The sequence below is a fragment of the Mastigoproctus giganteus genome, chromosome 9 (genome assembly GCF_048544385.1).
Source record: "Mastigoproctus giganteus isolate SK-2022 chromosome 9, ASM4854438v1, whole genome shotgun sequence".
Lineage (NCBI taxonomy): Eukaryota > Metazoa > Arthropoda > Arachnida > Uropygi > Thelyphonidae > Mastigoproctus > Mastigoproctus giganteus.
Window position 1 is genome coordinate 150,334,980 of NC_143583.1, and position 24,200 is coordinate 150,359,179.

The window sequence follows — 24,200 nt, forward strand, 5'->3', positions numbered from 1 at the left end:
AGTTGAGAGCTTAAATAAATTCAAGGAGGAACTAGACAAACATTTAGAGGGAATGATTGTGTAATTTTTTTTTTTTGGCTGATGCTACATAAGCTCATACGTTTGCTTTCTTGCATCACATGCCTCTATTACTATTACTATCTCAGATAGAAATGAAAAAAATTCTACCCCTTGAGCTTTGCACAATCTCTCCAGGCCAAATTGATTGAGAAGAGTCTCATCACATACTCCCTCCTATCGTGTCGTGTCTGGGCAGTATTGCAGACACTTTCACATTCAACCCTAACTCGCAAAATGTTTTCAACATTGACCGGTACTTGAGTAAATCTGCAGATCTTTTACTCTAAACGTCATTAGTTCCAACGTGCACAACAATATCACCTTTTGTGCCCTTAAAAGATGACATCTGCTCTACAACGTCATCTACTTTTGCCTTGGTCCTGTTCCACCTATCCTTCTCACATAGTATATTCCCAGTCTCCCTGACAATAGAGTCACCAACAATAACTAGTTCCTTCTGGACCAGTGCACTCTGCCTCGGAGATTGCCCTTGTGTTGCCTGATGCACAGGAGTGAGCTCTGCCATTGAGCTGGGCAGCTGAGAGCTTGACGAGCCCCCTCATTAATTTCTTCAAGGGCATTTACCCTACACCTCAAGCTCTCATAGATGCCCATCAGAATGCCAAGTTGCCGCTTAATTTCTTGACGCTCTAGCACACACAAAAGCATCCTCCTTGGCTAGATCACATTCTGTTTTAGAAAGGTCGGCAAACATTTCACACATTTTTTTAGACTGTAATGCGTTAGAGAATTGCCCCCCTCATTTCTCTCCTGAGTCACAGCACTCACTAGTTTGCGATCTTTGCATTGCAGCTCTAGCCTGGGTCATGATTTCATTTAAATACAATTTAACTGACAATGAAATTTAATAAGATTAATAATATTTTTGATTAATTGATAATACTATAATAAGCTAACAGATTTCTAATTGAATGCTTCATATTACACTATCTAGTTTTACTTTATACGTTACGCTATCAGTTCGAGATACATATACGTTACACTATTTCTTATCAACTACAATATGATGGCTAGTTCAACAATATTGGCGCCAACACCGGGAGTCGTAAACTCCAAAAATCACTGATTAAATTTAAAACAAGCAGCTAACGAACACTACTAAGCCTATTTAATATCTCTGTAAAACACAATGTACTATGTTAATTAACAAAGAATACGGTAAAAATTAAAAATATTTATCCCTTAACAGCAGCCAAAAATTCACCTACTGTTCTCTTCCTCGACCAGAGCACTCTCTCAATCACTACCTCAAAATAATCACTAATAGAAGAAATGGGGATTGCTGGAACTTTGCTCTGGAGGCTAGACATGGGTTTTCACCATTTCAAACCTCCAACAAGAAAAGCACCACACAATGAGTCATCTACCACCGCACAAGGAGTCATCTACTAGAAAAGTGGCATATTTGTTAAAAGTTTATTTACACATACTATGCTCATAAAAATGTATTAGAGAAACATCACTGTTGTACATAAAAGAAGATATATAAACATACTTAAAGACCATTCTACCTCCATCAGTTCTTTTTCATCACATACTGCATGGGTTTTCCATGTTCCCCAGCCTGCAACCATTGGAAGAACCCAAGAACCAATCTTTAAAGTTTTCACTTGTGTTCCTACCTATAAAGAGATGAATGATAAACAATTAACAAGTAAGAATATCATCAAGTAGCCACCATAATATTTTCACAAATATAGTAGAATCTCAAAATAAATGCACTGCTACAGTACAATTTCAAACATACTGCACACTGACTTGCACTTCCCAAAAGGAAAATGCAAAATATATAGCAGAATTCAAACAAGATTTGGTCACAATGGATCTAACTTAAAAATGTATTATTTTTCCTTATTACAACATACACTGTAACATTAAATATTCTATAGTTTTGGTCATCTAACCTAATTGGCAGTGGTAATTAGTTTTTCACACTAATAAGGTGGAAGAGCACCAGGGTATGTCTGCCAGGGACAAAATTTGATGACGTTGTAGGGCAGATATAATATTTTAAGGGCACAAAAGGAGATATTTTTGTACACGTTGGCACTAATGACCTTAAGAGTAAGAGATCAGCAGATTTACTTAACAAGTATAGGTCAATGCTGAAAAAAAGTCACAAGTTAGGGGTTAAATTTGAAAGTGTCTGCAATTCTGTTCAGACACTAAAGGAGGGAGTATATGACGAGAGCCTTGTCAATTAATTCGGCCCTTGAGAGATTACTCACGGGGTAGAATTTTCTTTAGTGTGGTCTGTGCTTGCTAACAGGAGAGACTGCTTCTACAGGGATGGTATACACTTAAATAGAAAGGTTGCTAGAATATTTGCTGACGCTATCAAGGCAGTGTTAGGTGGGTTGGAAAACTGCTAGCTTGGGGGATTCACACACTAAAAGAGTAACAGTAGCCGCAGGCAGAGGCAAAAGTGATTCTTGCACTGCTTCTTTTGTAATGAGTGGCAGCCTAGAGAGCAAGTTGCTGGGATTTCAAGAACTCCTGGAAGTCATCATGGAACAAGTAAATATGTGGGCTGTGTGAGGGTAACTAAGAGTAAGAACAGGTGCATGTATGCTTGCATGTGCACCAATGCTAGAAGTATAGTAAATAAATTTGATGAATTTGAAGTGCTGATCAAGACATCAAACGCAGATATTGTTGGGATATCAGAGATATGGTGTCGAACAGATATAAGCAGTGCAGAATCGGAATTTGGGGAGTACAATGTGTACAGAAAGGATAGACAGGGTAGGAAGGGAGGAGGGGTTATGCTGTTAGTTAAGACACAAAATCTAAGGAAGTGCATCCATTTGACATGGGTGGACAGTGCAAGATTGAGTCTGTTTGGTGTGACATAAACACTGGGAAAGGGAAAATGAGAGTAGGAGTGCGTTATAAGTCTAATGACTGATGAGTACAAGGAACGGTTGTGCAGAAAAATAGAGTGGGCCAGCAAATCAGAAAGTGTTGTATTGGGGGATTTTAACTTTCCAGATATTTGACTGGAACCTGTGGATTGGTCACTCGCACACTAGCAAGTCTTTTGTAGATTATTGGAGGATTTGTAGATTATTCGAGGAGCAACCACAAGAAGTAATACTCTTGATCTGATTATTAGCAGTGATTATTCATTCATTAAGAATTTGCAGATAAAGAAACCACTAGATGACATGATCACAGTGTACTGATGTGGGTCTTACTTAAAGATGTAACTACCATCAAGTGTAAATGGAAGGGTTTTTGCTTTTGTAAAGGTGACTACAGTGGTCTCAGATTTTTTTAAATTTCATACAGTGGGATCAACTGACGATGTTACCAATGGTGAATTCTAAATGGGAAGCCTTCAGGTACTTAATCTTGGAGGCTACTAGGCTTTTCATACCAACTAAGAAATACTGTTCAAAGTTCAGGCCTAAATGGATATCATATGAATTAACAAGGTTATTGGCAGAGAAGAAAAATGCATGGGATGCTTATAAATTATCATGCGACACAGATGCCTATGGCAGATATAAGCTAGTCTGTAATAGAGTCACAAAGGAGGTTAGGCAGATAACAAGAAATCTTTGGCACAGGATGCAAAGAAAAACAGCAAAGATTTCTTTACATATGTAAACTCTAGAATTAAGGAGATGAATCAGATTAGTCCACTTAACATAGATGGTTCGACTTTTGATGATTCTGCTCACATAGCTGATAAACTGAATGAGTATTTTGCATCTACATTCACACATGAGGAGTTATTCAAAGAAGGGAATGCCACAGGTTTATCAAACTCTAACAGGGAGCTAAGTAATTTTGTAATAACTGAGAGCAAAGCAGAGGAGAAATTGATGAAGTTAAACATAAAAAAGCACCTGGGGTGGATGGAATCTATCCAGTTATACTGAAGGAGGCAGCAAGGGAGTTAGCAAACCCTTAGCCATAATTATGAGGGCATCCTTAGATTCAGGGGAGGATCCCATGGACTGGAGATGTGCAAATGTATCCCCAATTCACAAAGGGGGATTCAAATGGTGACACAAATAATTATAGACCAGTTAGTTTAACTTCTGTTCCGGTGACAATAATGAAGTCACTGGTTAAAGAGGTGATACAGGATCACCTAGAAAGGACTGCAGTAATAGTTCAGACACAGCATGGGTCTGTTAAGGGGAAGTCTTGTTTGACCAATTTGATTGGATACTACGATGTGGTTACAAAGGAACTGGATGCAAAAAATAATTTTGATACCACATACTTTGATTTCAGGGAAGCTTTTGATACGGTTGCATATGGAAGACTGCTGTACAAATTGGAGTGGTATGGCACTAAGGGCAAGTTGCTGCAATGGATAAAGGGATGGTGAGTGGGAGACGACAGAGTGGTAATAAATGGACACTGCTCTACTTGGACTAATGTTATTAGTAGGGTCCCCAAGGGTTTGGGGTGCTGGGCCCATTGTTGTTTTGTGTATTTATCAATGACGGTATATCAGGCTTAATGTCCACGTTTGCAGATGATGCAAAGGTTGGCAGGGTTGTTAATGACACTAAAGACAGTATGCTACTGCTATAGGATATAGAAAAGTTAGGCAGATAGGCTGAGAAGTGGCAACTGAAGTTTAACATTGCATTTGTCAAAGTACTGCAAATGCATAGCAATAACCGAAGAGAAACATACCAACTGTGTGGTTCTATACTCAGGGAGGTGGGGAATAAAAAAGACCTGGGTTTAAGTGTGCAGTCAGATATGAAGTTTGCTGAGCAGTGCAGATGGGCTGCCAGGATAGCTCATGGAGTCTTGGCAATAATTTCTATAGGTTGTTGTTATTTGGTTTTTAGGAGCATTAGCAACTAAGGCCATATTGCTCCGTGATATGCGGTGGTCATTCCCTGACCTTTCCGCATCCTCCGTATTTGGTGGTGACGGGCTCGAACCCCAGTCTAATCAAGAAGCGTGTGCTACGCACTGCTGCTCCTTCCCACCTGGCTATGGAGGCGCCTAATTTTTATAGAAATTTGGCTAGCAGGGACAGGGAAGTGATTATCCCATTGTACAAGGCAATGATCAGGCCACACCTAGAGTACTGTTGTTATTTTGGTTTTTAGGAGCATTAGCAACTAAGGCTATATTGCTCCGGGATATGCGGTGGTCATTCCTTGACCTTTCCGCATCCTCCGTATTTGGTGGTGACGGGCTCGAACCCCGGTCTAATCAAGAAGCGTGTGCTACGCACGCACTGCTGCTCCTTCCCACCTGGCTACGGAGGCGCCCCTAGAGTACTGTGTACAGGTCTGGAGGACTCATTTCAGGAAGAATGTAGAGTTGCTGGAACGAGTACAAAGAAGGCAACAAGATTGGTGAGAGGAACAAAGGGGTGCGATTACAAAGAAAGGCTTAAGTTCTGCAAGTTGCAGCATCTGGAGACTAGGCACCTGCGAGGTGATCTAATTGAGGTGTATAAGGCCATGAATGGTTTGAACAGGCTTAATGCAGACGGGATACTTCCGCTTGCTCAGAAGAACCTGAGGGTTCTTCTGAGCAAGAACCTGTGGAAGTTGAGAGCTAAAATAAATTTAAGGCTGAACTAGACAAACATTTGGAGTGAACGGATGGGCGAAATGGGAAGTTTTATTTTTTTGGCTGACACTGTATAAGCTTGCATCATATGCCTCAACTAATGCTAATAAATTTCAGAAGTTCATTTAATGCTGTCACGATTGAACAATCTTTTATCTTTCCCTACCACCAAAGCCAAATGAATGAAAGGGATTATATATCAATATTTATAAAAATTTTAATTAAGGACATCAATTGTTTTGGCAGGAATATTGTAGGGTAAGCAGTAGCTCAGAAGAATAGTAGGGTTTAAATTGTAATTTTGAAGGTTTTAATCAACTTTTGGGCATATATCTTTTGTATTTTATTGCATTTTTGATTAGTTAATGCATTAATTTGTGTTTTACAAATAGATTAAATAGGCTTAGTAGCGTTCATTAGAGTATTTTTTAAATTTAGCTAGTGACTTGGTAAGTTACAACTCCCTATTCATACAGCTATTGTATCGGCATTTTGGCTGGAATATCATAGCGTAACCAACAGTAGAAGGATTTTAATTAAAAAAAACTAATTTAACATTGTGATCATTACGGCATAGCATAACTTGATAGCTAAGGTATAACGTAAAACTATATAGAAGAATACATATTATTGCATATAGTATTGTCTAGTCAAGTATAGTAAATTAATCAATTAAATTTATTAACCTTATTAATTTTCATTGTTAATTAATTAAATTGTATTTAAACAGAAATCATGCACAAGACTAGAGCAGCAAAGAAACATGCACAAAGTAGCCGGAGTGCTGTGGCTTGGGAGAGAGAACCGAAGGGGGCAATTGTCCAATGCAACACAGCCTAAAAAAATGTGCATCTTGTGAAATGTTTGCAGATCTTTCTGGAACGGGACATTATATTGTCTTTGTGTGTGCTTAATGTAAGCAGTGTGAAGAAGTTAGGCACCAACTCAACATTGTTATGGGCCTTTATGAAAGCTTGAAGAACAGGGTAGGTACCCTCGAAGGACTTAAATTGGTGGACCCATCAAGCTCTCAACTGCCCACATCAATGCCGAGCTTGCACTTGATCATCAGGCAACACAACGGCAACCGTAAGGGAAGAATGCGCTGGTCCACAAGAGCTAGTTATTGTCAGTGACTCTGTTGTCATGGAGACGGGAAATATATTGTGCAAAAAAGGATAAATGGAATAGGACCAGGGTATGTGTGCCAGGGAAAAAGTTGATGACGCTGTAAATAAGATATTTTAATGGCACAAAGGGTTGATATTACTGTACACACTGGCACTAATGACATTAAGAATAGGAGATCTGCAGACTTATTTAAGAAGTACAGGTCAAAGTAGAAAAAATGTCATGAGTTAGGGTTAAATTTAAAAGACTCTGCAATTCTGCCCAGACACGATAGGAGGGAGTGTATGATGAGAGTCTTGTCAATCAATTCAGCCCTGGAGAGATTGTGCAAGGCTCACGGGGTAGAATTTTCTCAGCATGGTCTGTGCTTGTTAACAGGACAGATTGTTGGTTTGCCAGGGATGGGTATACACTGAAATAGGAAGGGTGCAAGAATATTTGCTGATGCTATTGAGAAAGAGTTAGGTGGGTCAGAAAACTGCTAGTTTGGAGGGATTCACAGACATAGATTAACGGTAACCGCAGGCAGAGGTGGAAGTGATTCTTGAACTATTTCTATTGGAATGAGCAGCATCCTGGAAATTGATGTACCGGGAATTTCAAGGGCTGCCGAGAGTCATCATGGAAAAAATAAATACATGGGTTGTGTTAGGATAATTAAGAGTAAGAATAGGTGCATATATACTTGCATGTACACCAACACTAGAAGTATAGTAAATAAATTCAATGAATTTGTTGGTGAAGACATCAGAGGCTAATGTTGTTGGGATATCAGAGACATGGTGTCATACAGAGATAAGGAATGCAGAATTGGAATCTGGGAAGTAGAATATGTACAGGAAGGGTAGACAGGATAGAAGGGGAGGGGGGGTTATGCTGTTAGTTGGACAATGAAAATCAAGTTGAAAGTAGGAGTGTGTTATAGGCCTAATGACTCTGATGAGTCATTATGCCTATACAGGGAAATAGAGTGGGCCAGTAAATCAGATTATCCTATAATGGGGATTATAGGACACCAAAAAGGACTCCAATTGGTGTAATCAAGAGTGGGGGTCCTTCAAGGATCGGTTCTTGGAGAACTGTTGTTTCTCATTTTCACAAATGACACTGACGAAGAGATAAAAGGAGTGATGTCAAAATACAGAAGACAAAGATTGGCAGAGTCATTAATGATCAGTACCAAGCACTGTTCCTTCAACATAACTTGAACAGACTTCAAAGATGGTCAGAGAAGTGACAGCTATGTTTTAATGCTGCTAAATGCAAGGTCTTAAACTTCGGGAATAGCAACCCACAAATAAATTATACATTTGGTGGGGTTGAATTAAAAATAGTGGAGGAGGAAAGGGATGTGGAAATTACAATACAGGCAGATATGAAATTTTGTAAACAGTGTAAACAGGCAACCAGGAAAGCCCATGATGTCCTATCGACGATTTATCGAATGCTATCCTGTAGAGATAGGGAGGTCATAATCCCACTGTATAACTAAAAACCATCTTACTTATATGGGTTAGTGCAATTGAATCATTTTTATACACAGTAAACTACCAGGGTTAGATGAATTGGCATTGTTTTAATTATGTATATCGTATATTGTGAATACCTTCAGAATGAGTTGCCATGATATTGCACTACCTCGAATAAGTAACACTTCACCAATGGAGAAGACTATTGTTACTTATTGTACTAGACCAGGGATGGGGAACCTGCAGCCTTACGGCCGCATGCAGCCTTTTGTCTATTTCTCTCAAATGCAAAATCCATCGTTTATTTCATGACATAACACCAAACTCAAAATATTTTTAAGGTAAATTTTATGTACTGTTATTCTCCTTATATACATTAGTGTACATTTATGCAGTACATTAGCAAAAGAAACATGAAATGCATAAAAATATTGGATAGATCAATAGAGGACAAAACAAAGTGAAGAGGTAAAATTATTTATATCGATAACTGTGTAGTTAGCGAGAGGCTTGTCAGTGGCAACTCAGCAATTGGCAAACTGGCAACCAACCAGTGATTCACGTCACAGGCCTGAGAGCTTCTTAAGAACTGTAATATGTTACAGAAAATGTACGAGTTAAATAAAACATATGCAATGCCTTTTCTAGTTAAAGAAAATAATAATGTATATAATAATAATAATAATAATGATAATGTATATAAATAATAATAAATTATATATTAAAATAAATACAAAATAAAGTTTATTCTAATTCACTAATCTTTATAGAATATTATTGTTTCCCATATAGATAATATGGCATCACTTCCACTTGAAACTGAACTTCATTTGGCAATGTTACCTTTCTTATTAGTGATGACTCGTCTCGCTGACTGTTGTCAGTATCAGTTGACATTCCAGTCATTCTTCCCAGTGCTTGTTTCCTTTAAAATTGAATCTTAAATCAATCTGTGTATTTCATTTTTAATTTTTACTGGTTACTCGATTATGTCAAGAAATAAGAAAAGAGTATTAAAGAAGGAAAAGAGAGTATTCAATAGAGAGAATTGCAGTATTCACATTTTACTAAAGCTGCAGTGAACGATAAAATGTGTTTGCTCTGTGATGCCATATTGGCAACAGTGAAGAAATACAATGCATATCAGCATTATGCAACTCATAAGGACAACAAATATGCTAACCTAGAAGCAGAACCTCAAAAGTCTGCACTTAAGAATATGAAAGATGGAAAGCAGCAGCAAAAAGTATTCAAAACTATGTCGGGGCAAAGGGATGACATCACTGGGCGACACAAAGTAGCATATATACTTGGAAGAAGATTGTTTGTTTGTTTTAGTCGGTTTCTGTGGCCACAGTGCACCTCCCAAGGTTTTTGCAGTACTCTGATCCAAGCCCGAGGCGGGATCCGAACCCGCAACCTTTGGGTTGCCAGGCAGGCACTTTACCCACCCGGCTAGCCCGGTCGGCTCTTGGAAGAAGAGGTAAGCCATTTAGCAATGTGTAAATCATAAAAGAATGTATTATTGAAGTTATGAGATGTTTAGGTTCAGCTATGGTTAAGAAGTACAAACAACTACCTCTTTCAAGGAGGACCATATCTGATCGGCAACATGAATTAGTCCGTAATATAACAGAACAACTTCATGCAAAGACATTATTATTCGATCGCCTTGGATGAATCCACTGACATTACTGACTTAGCACAGGTGTTATTTTTTATTCATGTTATAATTGTTGATTTTCATCGTCATGAGGAGTTATTGACTTTGGGTACCCTTACTGCCAGGACACGTTGAATTGACATCTTCAAAGAAAAATGCCATGGAGTGAAACTCAATTTATGTAATTTAGTAAGTGTATGCACAGGTGGTATGCCTTCCATGAGAGGAAAACATGAATGATTTGTTGCGTTCTACAGAAAAAAATTGCCAGATCCAAATACTTTGATTTCCTTTCACTCTATTCTTCATCAGCAGAATCTGTGCCAAACTACTATTTTGCACACTTTCTTAAGCAATTGGAACTTTCAGCTGAACACTTTCCTGAACTCGCAAAAGTAATTAATGAACAGGATACAAACAATTCATTAAGGAAATGCGACATGAAAGCATGCACAGCTGTTCTAGACTCCCTGATTGAAGAATACAAAAGAATACAATGCTGATTTTGAGAGGCATGATCTCACACTGAAACCAGCTTTACAATCAGACCTGATTGATGTCACCAAAGCAACTGATGACTTACAGATAGAATTAATTGAACTCTCAGAAGATAATATTATGAAGTCTATTTGACACGAAGAAGGATCCTCTTTAAATATGGAAAAATGCTGTTGAATACCCATGTCTACGTTAACATGCTCGTCGAATGTATCTTGTTTTGGCATGACCACCTGTTGTGAATCAATATTTTCATATATGACACAAATAAAAACAAGCTTGAAATCTCAGATGACAGATATTCACTTGGAGGACCAATTAAAACTATGCTCGACAATGTTGGAACCAAACATCAGACTACTATCTGGCAATTAAGCAGTCACAAAAAAAGTCATTAAATGGTTTGTTGTCTAAATTTGTCTATAGGGGCTCGCCAAAAATATCATCATTCTTCTCTTTCTTGATTATTCCCTTCAATCTCTCTCTCTCTCTCTCTGGCACATCCATAGCCAGGTGGGAAGTAGCAGCAGTACGTAGCCCACACTTCTTGATTAGACCGGGGTTCGAGCCCTTCACCACCAAATACGGAAAGGTCAGGGAATGACCACCGCATATTCCCGGAGCAATATGGCCTTAGTTGCTAATGCTCCTAAAAACCAAACAACAACAATCTCTTTATCTCTCTCTCTCTCTTCTGTCTCTCTCTCTCTTGTCTCTCTCTCTCAGGGTAACGCAGGAATTATAGTTGTCCAAATTAGTTTTGTTATCATCTTTGCTAAACTAATAAATGTCATTGCTATTTTGTTTATTTAAATTCCTCATACAATAACAGGCTGTAATAAAAATTATAAATATGCCTACAAAAATATAATTTTTTTTTTTTTGTATTATTTAATTCTCAGCATGCAGCCTAATAGTACCTTGGTTAAAGAAAATTTGGCCTTCCAATGTAAAAAGGTTCCCCACCCTGTACTAGACTATTGTATCTGCCAAGAATAAGTAACAATATTCTCCATTTGTAGTGTTACTTATTCGAGGTAGTGCAATTTCATAGCAACTCGTTGTGAAGGTATTCACAATATGAGAGATAATTAAAACGATGCCAATTCGTCTACCTTGTTAGTTTACTGCACATAAAAATGATGCAACTGCACTAACCCATATGTCCCACTATATAAGGCAATTGTAAGATCACATTTGGAACACAGTCAGTCCTCATATAGCATGATAGTTGTGTTCCTAGAAACCCTCGTGCAATGCAAAATCGTGCAATATAAACAACAGGCCCTGTGGGAAAAATAGGGTTAGGTGCCGACCACCAAAGATTGAACACACATTTATAACCAGAACATTACCAAACACAAATAATCGTAATAAAATACTTACATATTTTATTACGGCTATTACGTAATAAAATATCGCTACTGCTTTTGCTTCTATCGTAAGCAGACTTGTTCTTTGTTTGATTTTCTATCCAAACAGATGACAGCCGTTCCATCTCTTCCAATTCTGTGTCTTGATCTAATGGATTTTAATTACACTTTGAGTTGTTCCTGCTATGAAAGTTGTTTTTATTTTCTCTGCATTCTTTCTAATTCTTGGCATTGCTTCATTTAGGCCCGTAGCACGTGCAATATCACATGGTCTTTCATTCCACTCAAAGCGTTTCACAATTTCATATTTTTTCTGTATTGACAGAGGCAGACTGGCCATAAGCCTTACCGAGGAAACTCCGGTGGGCCGGAGGCCAGTGTGATTTTGGCCATAAACGCTAGTATGAGGTCGCTACAAATTTTCCCAGGTAAGAATTTTTGACCCAGTCCACCTCTGTTTATCGATATTGCTTTTCTTTTTCTCTGTAGTGTCTTCACCAGGAAGCTTCGTTTTCACACCTTTTAAGTAGTTTACTCATTTTTAGGGAATAAAGCACAATTACAAAATGAGGAGGCACACTTGATACACATAAACAAAGTTTCACGCATGTAACAACTGAATAAACAACACCGTAAAGGCAGACACGCTATTGACACCTCACTAGTTCACATTTTACTAAAGCACATTTCTGGGCGTTACATAAAACAACAAAAACAATTTCCAGTTGCATTTCTGCTAGTGGAATCTGTTATAAACTGGTAGTAAACTCTATCTAATTGCATTTTCAATATACCGATAGCTGGAATTGTGTGGGTTTTTATGTTATTATGGTGAAATGTGTTTCGCCTTCACTGATATAAAAAACAAATACATTTTCAGAATCTTCTCTTCATTCCTATCGTGTTACGTTCAGTTGGGGTGATTCCGCGTTCGACTGCCATTTCTTGTAAACACAAAGGTGAATCGTGCATAAGCGAATTCGGTTCGTGTTATATACGATATCGTTCCCCTATTTATAAATCGTGTATGATCGAATTCGTGTAGTATAAACACGTGTTATACGAGGACCGACTGTACTATGTTTAAGTATGGAGACCCTCATCTGAAAAAAGACATTGAACTTCTTATAAGTGCCCAAAGATGGGCAACTCGAATTGTGAGATCAGCAGAAGGATAACTGTATGAGGAAAGACTGATTATGTGGGCTACAGAGCTTGGCAACTAGGCACCTCAGAGGTGAGCTGATTGAGGTTTATAAGGCTCTGAGAGGGGCTAGTAAAATGAATGATGATGGAATTCTCACTGTTCTAAATAATTCAAGAAGTAGGGGTCATAAATTCAAATTATAGGGCTTGAGGTTTAGATTAAATTGTGGGAAGTTTTCTTTTAGCCAGCAAGTCGTTGATAGCTGGAACAAGTTTCCCCTCACAGGTAGTTGAGGCTGACAGTTCACGTAAATTCAAAGGTCAACTGTATACTTACCTGTGTGAGAAGAGAAGCATATAAATTGTGTTTTCTTATCTACTTGGGTGTTTGTTTTGTTTTTTTTTGGCCAGTGCAGCAAAAGCCTATGGCTTCCTTTTACTATATGGGGAATACTATTATTAATATTATTATACATGCCAAAAAAATTCTTTGTGGACAATTTAACTGTTTTCCACATTATAATAAGCTCAGAAATCATATAAATTTTCCTTTATTATTATTAGTTAATTATACATGGTTTGAGCTTAAATGTTGAAAATTCTCATATTTGACATATGAGATTCTCTTTATCTCATATTTGTTTAAAACCTCATGAATTCCTATTTAAATAATGAACAGTAGTAATACAGGGATTTTTTTTTAATATGATAAATATACTAATACAGCTTTTCCTAAAGTGTGGTTTGCAGCCTGCTAAAGTGTGGTTTGCAGTCAGAAAATGACAAATAACACTGGTCAATACTCAAAATGTTACAAAAACAAAAATATCCAATCTTGACAAATTTTATGCTGCTGAACACAAAAATCATTAAAATTTGTTGATTGGCTCTTATTTTCAAATTATAGTTGGGTCTCATATTAGCCAGTTACTCTACAAACAAAACCAAACTATTATTTTAGGGTCACCCAGTAAGTTATTACATATATCCATGTGTATTGTATCTGTAAATGACATGGTTCTCTGGTTGATTTACCTGTTTTGCTGGATGAAAAACCTCAGTCCCTGGGGGAAAACCTTACTATCTATGACTGAGACTGACTAACTGAGCCACAGAGTGAAAACAGCCCAGTGAAAACTTCCTCACATCATTGATGGGATTCGAACCCAGGCCTTTTCCACCCGGTGTGGGGAAGACTGAACGAATGGCAACACTGCAGTGTCAGTACCACCACACTCATCACATGATCAGCAACTGTTGTCTCGCTCTGTATCACATGATTAATTGTTGTCACCTCAAATGTGCCTTCAACTCTGCAGAAATATTTGAACACAGCTAGCTACTAGGTGATTTGTTGTCAGTTAACAGTTGTTCTCTGTGAGATTCCTACTATTTTCGTAGTATTTGTATCATATAAGATTAATATGCCCCATAATTGTGTGAATAGTCTGGATAACTTCTGTTATGTATGTGGAAAAGTCATGTTATCTTCATGAAAGCTTCCCTTAACTCAAGCCATAAAAAAGCCTACTTCTTGTACTTTGGGTGTAAAGTAGGCAGCCAAGACAAGGACTGGGCTCCACACATGTTGCACTACCTGTTCATCAGAACTCAATGCGTGGGTTAATCAAAAGGACATTTTATGCCTTTCACAGTGCCCGTGGTATGGATAGAGCCAACAAATCACGTCACAGACTGTTACTTCTGTATGGTGCCTCCTATTCGACAATGAAGAAAAAGCAAACAGTGACATATCCAAATATACCACCTGCAATTCGTCCTATGCCTCACTCAACCATTTATCTGTATACTCTGATGAACATCAACTTGATATACATAAAGAAGTACAGCATCGGTGTACGTCAAGGGATCCACCATTCCATCCAAACCTTTATCCTTCTGAACGACTTAACATCACAGAAAGTGTAATGACATAGGGATCTCAAACTGCCGAAGAATAAGGCAGAGCTTTTGGCCTCAAGGCTACAACAGTGGAATCTTCTAGATCATTCTGTTAAAGTTACAACATTTCGTACTCGAAATGAAGACTATTTATTTTAAAGGCAATCTAGAAAAGTTGAGCAGATGGGCTGAGAGGTGGCAAGTGAAGCTTAACATTGACAAATGCAAAATACTGCATATGGGAAGCAGTATCCCCAGAGTAACATATCAACTGTATGGTACTACACTCAGGGTAGTGGAAAAGGACCTGGGGGTAATTGTACAGTCAGATATGAAGTTTTTTCTGAGCAGTGCAAATGGTCTGCAAGAGTAGTGTCTTGATGTCTTGTCAACGATATAGAGGGATTTTTCTAGCAGGGAAAAGGAGGTGATTATCTCCATGTATAAGGCAATGGTCAGGCCACACCTTGAGTACTGTATACAGGTCTGAAGGCCTCAGTTTGGGAACGAGATTAGTCAGTGGAACAAAGAGTTGCTCTTACGAAGGAAGGCTTAAGTTTTGCAAATTACAGTGTCTGGAGACTAGGCACTTACCAGGTGATCTGATTGAAGTGTACAAGGCCTTGAACGGTTTGAGCATGCTCAATGCTGATAGGATTCTTCCTCTTGCCCAGATTAATCACCTGAGGGAACATAAATTCAAATTGAGGAAAGACAGTTATAGAATAGATGTGCAGAAGTTTGCCTTCAGCCAGCAGGTGGTTGATTGCTGGAACAAACTTCCATCTGTCGTAGAAGTTGACAGCTCAAATAAACTCAGGGCAGAACTAGACAAACATTTAGAGCGAATGGATGGGTGAAATAGGAAGGTTTTTTTTTTTTTTTTTTCCAGCTAATGCTGTATAAACTTGCTTTCTTGCATCATATGCCTCTGCGAATGCTATGGTAAAACACCTATCAAACCGATGGTGAACTCACTGTTTGTAAGGATGCTGATGGTCTAATGACAGCAGTGAACATGCTGATGGTCTAATGGCAGCAATGAACATAAGGAATGTTCATTGCTACCATTGTTCATTACGGTTTCGGAAGAACAGTATTTATAGATGCTTCTAAGGTTAGCCTTAAGGCGGTGTTATTACACAATGGAAATATGCTGCCTTCATATGCCAACCACAAAAAAATAAATATACATAAACACGAAGAACATCCTCTTAGGTGTACACTATCAGAAGTATGAGTGGCAGATATGTGGTGATTTAAAGGTAATCGCCATTTTATTAGGACTACAAAAGGGTTACACTAAGTATTGTTTGCTTTCTCTGTGGATGGGAGAGTGGTATCAAGGATATGCACTACAAGAAGAGGAGTTAGCCTCGACTAAAACCATTAACACCTGGAATGAAGAATGTAACATTTGAACCTCTGGTAGATCCAAATAAAGTTTTGCTTCCATCACTCCACATCAAACTGGGGCTCAAGAAAAATTTCGTGAAGGCTTTGGAAATGAAGGGTACTGCATTCAGATACTTGCAAGAGAAATTCCCAAGACTTAGTATAGAGAAGATTAAGGCAGGTGTTTTCATTGGCCCACAAATAAGGCAACTTTTCAAAGGTGAACAATTCGAATGTGTCCTTAGCAATAGCGAGAAATCAGCATGGAAAGCCTTTCGAAATGTTTCAACTGGTTTTCTAGGAAATGTTTAAGCTGGCAACAACAAGCAGCTTGTGGAAGATCTCATTACTTCTTATGAAAAACTGGCGTGCAACATGTCATTGAAGATGCATTTCTTGCACACCTGCATTTCTTCCCACCAAACTGTGGTGCCATCAGCGACGAACATGGTTAATGCTTCCATCAAGACATTGCAGCAATGGAACAAAGATACAAAAGCAAATGGAGTGCCGCCACTTCAGTCAATTATTGTTGAATGGTGAAAAGGATGCTCCCGAAGCTGAATACCAGCGAAAGGCAAAAAGGTCTCATGTTTGATACAGGTATGTTTAGTTACATCTTACTGCCATATACAGCATTAGCATTAGTAGAGGCATTTGATGCAAGAAAGCAAGCTTATGCAGCATCAGCCAAAAAAAAAAAAAAAAAACCCACTTCCACTTCACCCCTCTGTTCATTCAAAATACCTGTCCAGCTGAGCCTTAAACTTACTTAGGCTATCAACCTCCACGACAAGGGATGGAAGTCTGTTACACCAACCAACCACCCGCTGGCTAAAGGCAAATTTCCGCACGTCTATCCTACATCTGTCTTTCCTCAATTCGAATTTATGCCCTCTCAGGTGATTCTTCCGAGCCAAAGGAAGAATCCCATCAGCATTAAGCATGCTTAAACCATTCAGGGCTTTATACACCTCTATCAGATCACCTCGCTGGTGCCCAGTCTCCAGACACTGTAATTTGCAAAACTTAAGCCTTTCTTCGTAAGAGCACCCCTTTGTTCCATTCACTAATCCTGTTGCCCTTCTCTGTACTCGTTCCAGCAGCTCTACATCCTTCTTGAAATGAGGCCTCCAGACCTGTATACAGTACTCTAGGTGTGGCCTGACCATTGCCTTATACAATGGAATAATCACCTCCTTATCGCTGCTGGAAAAATTCCTGTATATCATTGACAATACTCCATGAGCTACTCTTGCAGCCCGTCTGCACTGCTCAGAGAACTTCATATCTGCCTGCACAACAACCCCCAAGTCCCTTTCATTCTCTACCACTGCCAGTGTAGTACCACTGAGTTGATACGTTGCTCTGGGGTTGCTGTTTCCCATATGTAGTACTTTACATTTGTCAATGTTAAACTTCATTTGCCACCTCTCAGCCCATCTGCTCAACCTTTCCAGATCCTGTTGCAGCAGCATAGTATCAGTAGTGTCCTTAACAACCCTGCCAACCTTTGTATCGTCTGCAAACTTAGACATTAAGCTTGATATACCATCATCAATATCATTTATAAATGCAGAAAACAATAATGGACCCAACACTGAGCCCTGAGGGACTCCACTAATAACATTAGTCCACGATGAGCAGTGTCCATTGATTACCACTCTCCGTCTTCTCCCCCTCAACCACCCCTTTATCCACAGCAGCAATTTGCCTCCAATGTCACACTGCTTCAATTTGTGTAGCAGTCTTCCATGTGCAACAGTATCAAAAGCCTTTCTAAGATCCAAGTATATAATATCAAAGTTATTCCTGCATCCAGTTCTTTTGTGACTGCATCATAGTATCTAATCAAGTTGGTCAGGCAAGACTTCCCCTTAACAAAACCATGCTGTGTCTGAGCTATAACTGAAGTCTTGTCTAAATGATCCTGCAGTGCTTCTTTAACCAGTGCCTCCATTAATTTTCCTGGAACAGAAGTTAAGCTCCCAGGTCTATAATTACTTGTGTCAGCCTTTGATCCTCCTTTGTGAATTGGGGTCACATTTGCACATTTCCAGTCTATGGGTACCTCCCCTGAGTCCAAGGAAGCTCTCATAATTATGGCTAAGGGTTTGCTTACTTCCTTTGCTGCCTCCTTTAATATAACTGGATAGATCCCATCCACCCCGGGTGCCTTTCTTGTGTTTATCTTCAACAGTTTCTCCTCCACTTTACTCCCAGTTATTTCAAGATTCTGTAGCTTACTGCTAGAGTTGAATACACCTCTGGCATTCCCCTCGCTGAATAACTCCTCATGTGTGAATGTCGATGCAAAATATTCATTTAGTTTGTTAGCTACCTGAGCAGGATCATCAACAGTTGACCCATCAATATCAAGTGGACCAATCTGATTCATCCCCTTCCTTCTAGAGTTTACATAAGTAAAGAACTCTTTGCTGTTTTTCTTTGCATCCCTTGCCAAGGATTTCTCGTAATCTGCCTTTGCCTGCCTAACCTCCTTTGTAACTTGGTTGCATATCAACTTGTATCTATCATAGGCTTCTGTGTCATGTGTTAATTTGTAAGTATCCCATGCATTTTTCTTCTCTGCCATATGCCTCATTAGTTCATCTGACATCCATTTTGGCCTAAACCTTGAACAATATTTCTTAGTTGGTATGTAAAGCCTAGTAGCTTTCAAGATAAGTTCTTTGAATGCTTTCCATTTTGAATTTACTGTTGGTAACATCATCAGTTGGTCCCACTGTATAGAATTTAAATACTGTCTCAGTCCATCGTAGTCGCCTTTACGGAAGCAATAACCCTTCCCTTTACCCCTAATGGTAGTTACCTCTTTGAGTAAATCCCACTTCAGCACACTGTGATCACTGCCACCTAGTGGTTCATTTATCTGCAGATTCTTAATGCATGAAGAATCACTGCTGATAATCAAATCAAGAGTATTACTCCCTCTAGTTGCCTCCCGAACATGCTGATGTAGAAAACAATCATCCAATAAATCCACAAAAGCCCTGCTAGTGTGTGAGTAACCAGCCCCCAAATTCCAGTCAATATCTGGGAAATTAAAATCTCCCATTATAAGACTCTGATTTACTGGCCCACTCTATTTCCCTGTACAGTTCCTAATTATACTCATCAGAGTCATTAGGCCTATAGCACACTCCTACTCTCAATTTTGATCTCCCAATGCTTATGTCACACCAAACTGACTCAACACTGCACTGTCCAGCAATGTCGACTGGCTTCACTTCCTTGGTTTTTATGTGTTTCTTAACTAATAGCATAACCCCTCCCCCCTTCCTATCCTGTCTATCCTTTCTGTAGACATTGTACTCCCCAAATTGCAGTTCTGCATCCCTTATATCTGTGTGACACCAAGTCTCTGATATCCCAACAATATCTGCCTTTGATGTTTTGAGCAATACCTCAAATTCATCAAATTTATTTACTAAACTCCTAGCATTGGTGTACACGCAAGTATACCTGCACCTGTTTCTATTCTTAGCTACCCTAACACAACCCATGTGTTTACTTGTACCGCAATGGCTCCCAGCAGTCTCTGAAATACCATGCATCTTGTTTTTCAGGCTTCTGCTCATTCTAATAGAAGCAGTGCAAGAATCTCTTTCACCTCTGCCAGTGTCTACTGTCAATCTATTGGTCTTTGTCTCCCCCCCCAAGCTAGCTGTTTTCCGACCCACCTAACACTGTCTCGATAGCATCAGCAAATATTCTTGCACCCTTTCTATTTAAGTGTATCCCATCCCTGTAGAAGCAATCTCTCATGTTAACAAGTACAGTCCAGGCTGAAAAAAATTCTACCCCTTGAGCCTTGCACAATCTTTCCAGGGCCGAATTGATCGACAAGGCTCTCATCATATACTCCCTCCTATCGTGTCTGGGCAGAATTGCAGACACTTTCAAATTCAACCCTAATTCTCGGCTTTTGTTCAACAGTGACCTGTACTTGTTAAGTAATTCTGCCGGTCTCCTACTCTTAATATTATTAGTGCCAACGTGTACAACTATATCACCTTTTGTGCCCTTAAAAGATGATATTCGCTCTACAACGTCATCAACCTTTGCCCCTGGCAGACATACCCTGGTCCTGTTCCACCTATCTTTTTTACAAAGATGTTCCCCGTTTCCCTGACAATAGAGTCACCGACAACTACTAGTTCCTTCGGGACCAGCGCATTCTGCCTTGGGGGTTGTCTCTGTGTCACACGATGCCCAAGTGCAAGCTCTGGCGTTGATGTGGGCAGCTGAGAGCTTGATGGGCCCCTCAATTTAGTTTCTTCGAGGGCATCCACCCTGTCTTTCAAGCTCTCATATAGGCCCACAAGAACGCCAAGTTGTTGCCTGATATCGATACACTCCTTGCATCGCGCACACACAAAGACATCCCCCTTGGCAGTATCATGTCCCGTACCCGATTGCTCTGCAAACATCAAGCAAACAGTGCATTTTATAAGGCTCTGCAAACATCAAGCAAACAGTGCATGTTATAAGTCAGAGGACAACTGCCCCCCTCAGTTCTGCTCTGAGCCACAGCACTTCCATTAGCTTGAGCCTTTTGCTTTGCTGCTCTGGTCTGAGTCATGATTCTATTAATTTATTATGTTATGTTATTAATTATGTTAAATATAATTAATTATATTACGTTTGTAATCTAAGTCGTTATATGTATTTATTTAAAAGTACAATTTAACTGCTAACGAAGTTCAACTAACGCTATCTAGTACGGTATGTAACTATCGTATCACAAAGGCGGGAAAGTTACGAACGGTAGCGGAGTTGAAAACACGTGGATACCCTTACCGATACTTTTATGCAATTACAAGGCCGAGTAAAGAATAAATACACCAAATTAATCAGAAAATCACAAAATAATGTTATACTACTAAATTTAAATCAAAAGTTTTAGAAAAACAATAATTTCAAATCAATAAATAAGAAAAATCCACTTAGCGGCTTTGAACACGACCGTCTCCTAGTAGCCTCGTCAGCAGAGGCTACTAGGAGACGGTCGTGTGTGTATATATATATATATATATATATATATATATATATATATATATATATATATATATAAAAAATACCTTGTATAAATATAAAAAACTACTTTTTTCAAAAACAAGAGTCAACCTGTCATTTTAAGCACAATTTCCATGTTTAGACCCCAAAATCTATTACTTTCATGCCTGTACCAAGATAAGACTCAAAATTTGTTGTTCAGTGTAATTGAATGATCCTATATGTTACTGCACAACACTCATGAAAATGGAAAATGATTATATTAAGTTGCTTTGATATAGTCATTTTCAGTTGACATCAGCAACTAAGGCCATTATGCTCCACAATATCAACTGTGAAACTAGTTTCACATCGAATAGTGACAAATGGGCCTGGAGTACTGGGGTCCATAGTACTGGACCGAAACTGACCAGTCCGCGCTTGCAGAACATTTTTGGGCTACCAACCACGATCTTGACCCCAAGCGCGACTCTGAGATAGTGGACCACGCGCGACACTTTCGCCACCGCCTATGGCTAGAGTCACTAAACATAATAAACAACCCTAAGGCATTAAATCGCCAGAAAGGCATGCGTATACATCCAATCCTGGAGACAACCGTTTTATTGATGGATGATCACTGGCGCAAGGCAGCACACGTCCGTGCTACAACAATGACGAATGAGTAACGTGCCACACTTTGCTTGTAATGTATTCAAATTTGTCAGTTGATAAAGGGACACGAGTTCCAAAAGCTACTGAACTGAAATTGTACTTATATTTCATTTTATACTGGGTATACAATAAATATCTATTTGTTAGTTTCACATCATTTTTTTTTTAAAAGAAAATCAAAGTACAAATTTGCAAAGTAAATACTGAACCAGATCGGAAGATAAATCTGTCTTCTTTCGCTCCTGACAAAGTTGCTATGTGATGTTTAAACAACATCATATTAATTCTTAGTTACTTAAAAGCTATGAAATGTATGCATAACAATAACTTACTGTTAAAAGATTAAATGAGTAAAATTTTATTTTTTATATGTTTATATCTTTGGGCAACAAAAAAAAGTTCTCTAGCTATAAAAAGTTTGAGAAACCCTGTCCAAAAACATAAATTTCAAATTATAAATGCAACGTTATGTTGGTTGATTGTTCTAACCAGCAGTTTAACACTTCTGCTGCCACCTAAATGTGAAAACTCTTTCAACATGCCATAATTTTCAGAAAGTTGGAAAAAAAAAAATCAGCATTCTGGCATTCCCAACGTCATGTATAAGTTTTTATTAAAATTTGTACATGGTTGAAAATTAAATTTAATGAATTAAAAGTTAGGAATTTGTTGTTAAAAGCAAATGCTTCCTTTTGTGCTGGGCTGTAAATCAGAACAAATCTTAAAATTTTGTAAAAAAAAAAAAAAGTTCCTTCATCTATGTAAATCAACATCAATACAAGCAAAAAAAAAAAAAACAGTGCAAAGTCTATAAACAAATACCAAGCATTACTGAAAAGCAATCGATGAGTATGCAATAAGCCAAGTAGTTATTAAATTTCATGTACCTTTAAGTTTATGGCACTTGCTGGTTGACTGCTTAAGAATGACCACTTATATGCATTATTATGGCACACCGAGTGCATTTTGAATGCATTTGTGTTGCAGCACAACACTCCTACTGCCATTTTACACATATGAACATGTTAAGTTGCTCAGGAACACCAACCAAAAAAATGTCCTTGTTCAGTTAGTTAGTTAGTTATTTGGTTTTTAGGAGCATTAGCAAATAAGGCCATATTGCTCCGGGATATGCGGTGGTCATTCCATGACCTTTCCGCATCCTCCGTATTTGGTGGTGACGGGCTCGAACCCTGGTCTAATCAAGAAGCGTGTGCTACGCACTGCTGCTCTTTCCCACCTGGCTACGTAGGTGCCGTCCTTGTTCAGAACTAATTCCTGTTCAGTAACCAAGTTTCAAGATTTTTGGTTAATAAAAACTTGTTTCATTTTAACAACTGAACCATTTGTTAATACTAAATTATCTATTAATGCCACATGTTTGCCAAAAAATTGTGCAGCAATGGAGTGAAAAATGATTTAATACACCTTTGCATCTAAGGAAAAGGAGGTTATAGTCAGTGGTATGCTGCTAAATTTTTAACAACTGGCTCAGTATATATAAAAAAAAAACAAGACCAAGACCAAACAAGAATGTGTATATGTTTAGTGTAAGTTTTACTGATTTACAACAATTTGATATACAAAAATTTCAAACAATAAAAAAATATTAATTTTTTATTATAATTTCCATATAGCCAATTGATTCTCACAAAATGTTTTCATTGTCATCTGCCAGGCTCTTGTATCAGTAGCCAATCTATGGTTGCGAATCAACCATGACTTGACAAATGGAGTTGCATTCCAATCCACTATCTCTTTTCCCAATAAATTTATCATCATTAAATCCGATATATGACGTTATCACGACGATATACATGACAATTCTACAAATGCGAAATCTTTGACAGACGTTGAGCATGGGAATGTCATTACCTTAAGAAGAAGCGGCCTGGGCAAAATTAAGTGGATGTTTGTTGGAAATAATATTCCGGTAAAATTGCTAGCGGTGATAATCCCTACATAGACTGCAGCGTAGGGAAGGGGGCGAAGGAAAGGAAGTACAAAGGGTGCTTTATGTTTTTGGAAAGCTGGTTCATAGGAGCTACTGCTTGATATTTTTTCAAAGGTTCTACCAAGAGCATTGGCTATGTCTTCAGGCTTTGCTATATCTTTTCCATTCCATTTTATAAAAGGAGGAGAAATTCTTTGGTATTTGTTGTTTATTTTATTTATTTTGTCCCAAACTTTCCAGCTGTCTGTTTTTCTAGTAATGGTAGATGCAAAACGAATCCAAGATTCTTTCTTACAGATCTTAGTAATGCGTCTGACATTTGCCCTTGCCTTTTT

General features: G+C 38.5%; 1 protein-coding gene across 1 annotated transcript in view; it reads right to left on the reverse strand.

The window, feature by feature from the left end:
* The window catches only part of LOC150080818 (enoyl-[acyl-carrier-protein] reductase, mitochondrial), a 103,357-nt gene that overhangs the window by 40,996 nt on the left and 38,161 nt on the right, over positions 1–24,200 (reverse strand). Inside the window, exon 3 of the mRNA XM_090381081.1 lies at positions 1,593–1,703. Coding sequence (XP_090237207.1) covers positions 1,593–1,703 — 111 coding nt within the window. The remainder of the gene's footprint in view (positions 1–1,592; positions 1,704–24,200) is intronic.